This window comes from Etheostoma spectabile, chromosome 9 (genome assembly GCF_008692095.1).
Source record: "Etheostoma spectabile isolate EspeVRDwgs_2016 chromosome 9, UIUC_Espe_1.0, whole genome shotgun sequence".
NCBI lineage: Eukaryota > Metazoa > Chordata > Actinopteri > Perciformes > Percidae > Etheostoma > Etheostoma spectabile.
In genome coordinates, this window is record NC_045741.1 from 19,330,044 (window position 1) to 19,331,750 (window position 1,707).

Consider the following 1,707-nt stretch of genomic DNA (forward strand, 5'->3'; position numbering starts at 1 on the left):
GGGCGACATTGAAAGTGTAGCACCGACAACAGCACTAGCAGGAGATCAGGTTAAAGAGGGTGGCAGAGTGCCAACTAATTGTTCTAGAAAGAGGACAAAACAGAGACAGAAAGAAAAGAGGGATATAGGAAGATTATGACATAGAGGGAGTGGTAAAAGTACAAATACAGCAGAGATTCCATCTTGCAAACAACAAACTAAGGGCCTTTGCCACCAACAGCTTCCTGCCTTTGATGTATACTGCATTTAGGTAGCACTGAGGAGCAGGAGAGTGGTAGTGTTTGTGGTGAGAAAGCCAGAAAGAGAAGAAGAAAAAGCCATCAGCATTATGAAAAGCATCAGACCCAGAGGCCTATGGAACAGCCACTTTGATGACGCTACCGTTTGCTTCACGTGGGTGTGGTGGTGGCGGAAGTGGCATTGTAATGAAAGGAAGGGGTAGCAAAGTAAGTATATGTAGCCAGGCTGTAGAAGCCAGCCCAAAATTAACAAAAAAAAAACAAACAAGAAATGCAAATCAAACAAATAAAGGACATACAATTAAGCTGTACACCCAGCAGGCATTCCATTCAGCCAATTAATAAATAAATCAAGATGGAAGAAAGGGTTTTGGCTCAGGTTAGTATGAGGCAGCAAACCTATTTGCTGATTTGGTATACAGCATGGTGACATACTGACCTGGGCTTGAGACAGCACTAGTGGTGGTGGGTTCAATAATTGCTACAGGGGAGGAGAGGGGGGAAGGGGGAGGGGGAGGGGGAGGGAAAGAGGACATTCACGTATTATTAACAGAATGGAGACGTAAAATAAAAATAAAAATGCATGCAAGGACAAAAGGAAAGGGAATGGAGACAAATCCTCTCCATGCATTAAGGACATTGTCCCTGTAAGAAGATGCAACCTCCACATGCTCATAAACACCTTAGATCCCCCTCAGTTGACTCGGATTTGCATGGGTTACTGCTGAGACAAAAAAATGAGGGGAACTTAGGGAGCTGGGACAGCTCCAAAACACTAAAGGGGGTTTGTGATTGGGTGAAAAACTTTTATCACACTTCTGGTATGCTTAACAACTGGCAGTTTCTTCATTTATTATCCTACTTTTTAGGTTGGATAAACTGACTAAAGAATGAGCAAAAAAAAGAGAACCTTTAGTTTGCCTTTGATCCCTCTTTGGACGGAACTCAAGAGTCCCAATCTGATTACCTTAAGAACTCATGTCAGGCTGAGCCACTGGTGGAAAAATGTCAAATCCAGAAATGTTCAGTCCAGTGTGTCAAACCATTAAAACTGAGTGTATTCACCGAAGGATAGCAGCAAACATGTCTTCTTCACTTTCAAAGTTTATGAGTAACATGTCACACCAAGTAGACCTTATATTTAGTCATAGTGATGGTAAAGATGTTTCTAAAGATTTTGTTATGAAAGGATCCAAACTTGTTTAGAAAAGAATGGATTTGTTGTAGACTTATGAGGGATGCAAATAGGTAAATAAAAGCAATATAAATGATTTTTCTGACATATTGTAGCCAATAACTACCCTAACACTTACAGTAGATGTTAATGATGTATATAACAATTCCTTTGATTACTGACTCTTAAAAGCTTGGCGTGACAATTTCACTTTATGAGGTTTTTTAACATTAATATTAATTTCCCACAGCCTGCCTGTTGTCCCCCAGTGGCTAGAAATGGTGATAGGTGTAA

General features: G+C 40.6%; 1 protein-coding gene across 3 annotated transcripts in view; it reads right to left on the bottom strand.

Annotated features, from left to right (window-relative positions):
* negr1 (neuronal growth regulator 1) overlaps positions 1-1,707 on the bottom strand; it is a 170,538-nt gene that overhangs the window by 32,286 nt on the left and 136,545 nt on the right. For 2 of the 3 annotated variants that reach the window (XR_004333423.1, XM_032525520.1), the window contains exon 7: positions 679-720. The exons of the other annotated variant lie outside the window; for it this stretch is intronic. Coding sequence is in view for 1 of the 2 variants with exons in the window: in XM_032525520.1 (XP_032381411.1) it covers positions 679-720 (42 nt within the window). In the remaining variant the exon portion in view is untranslated. The remainder of the gene's footprint in view (positions 1-678; positions 721-1,707) is intronic. 3 annotated transcript variants of the gene reach the window in all.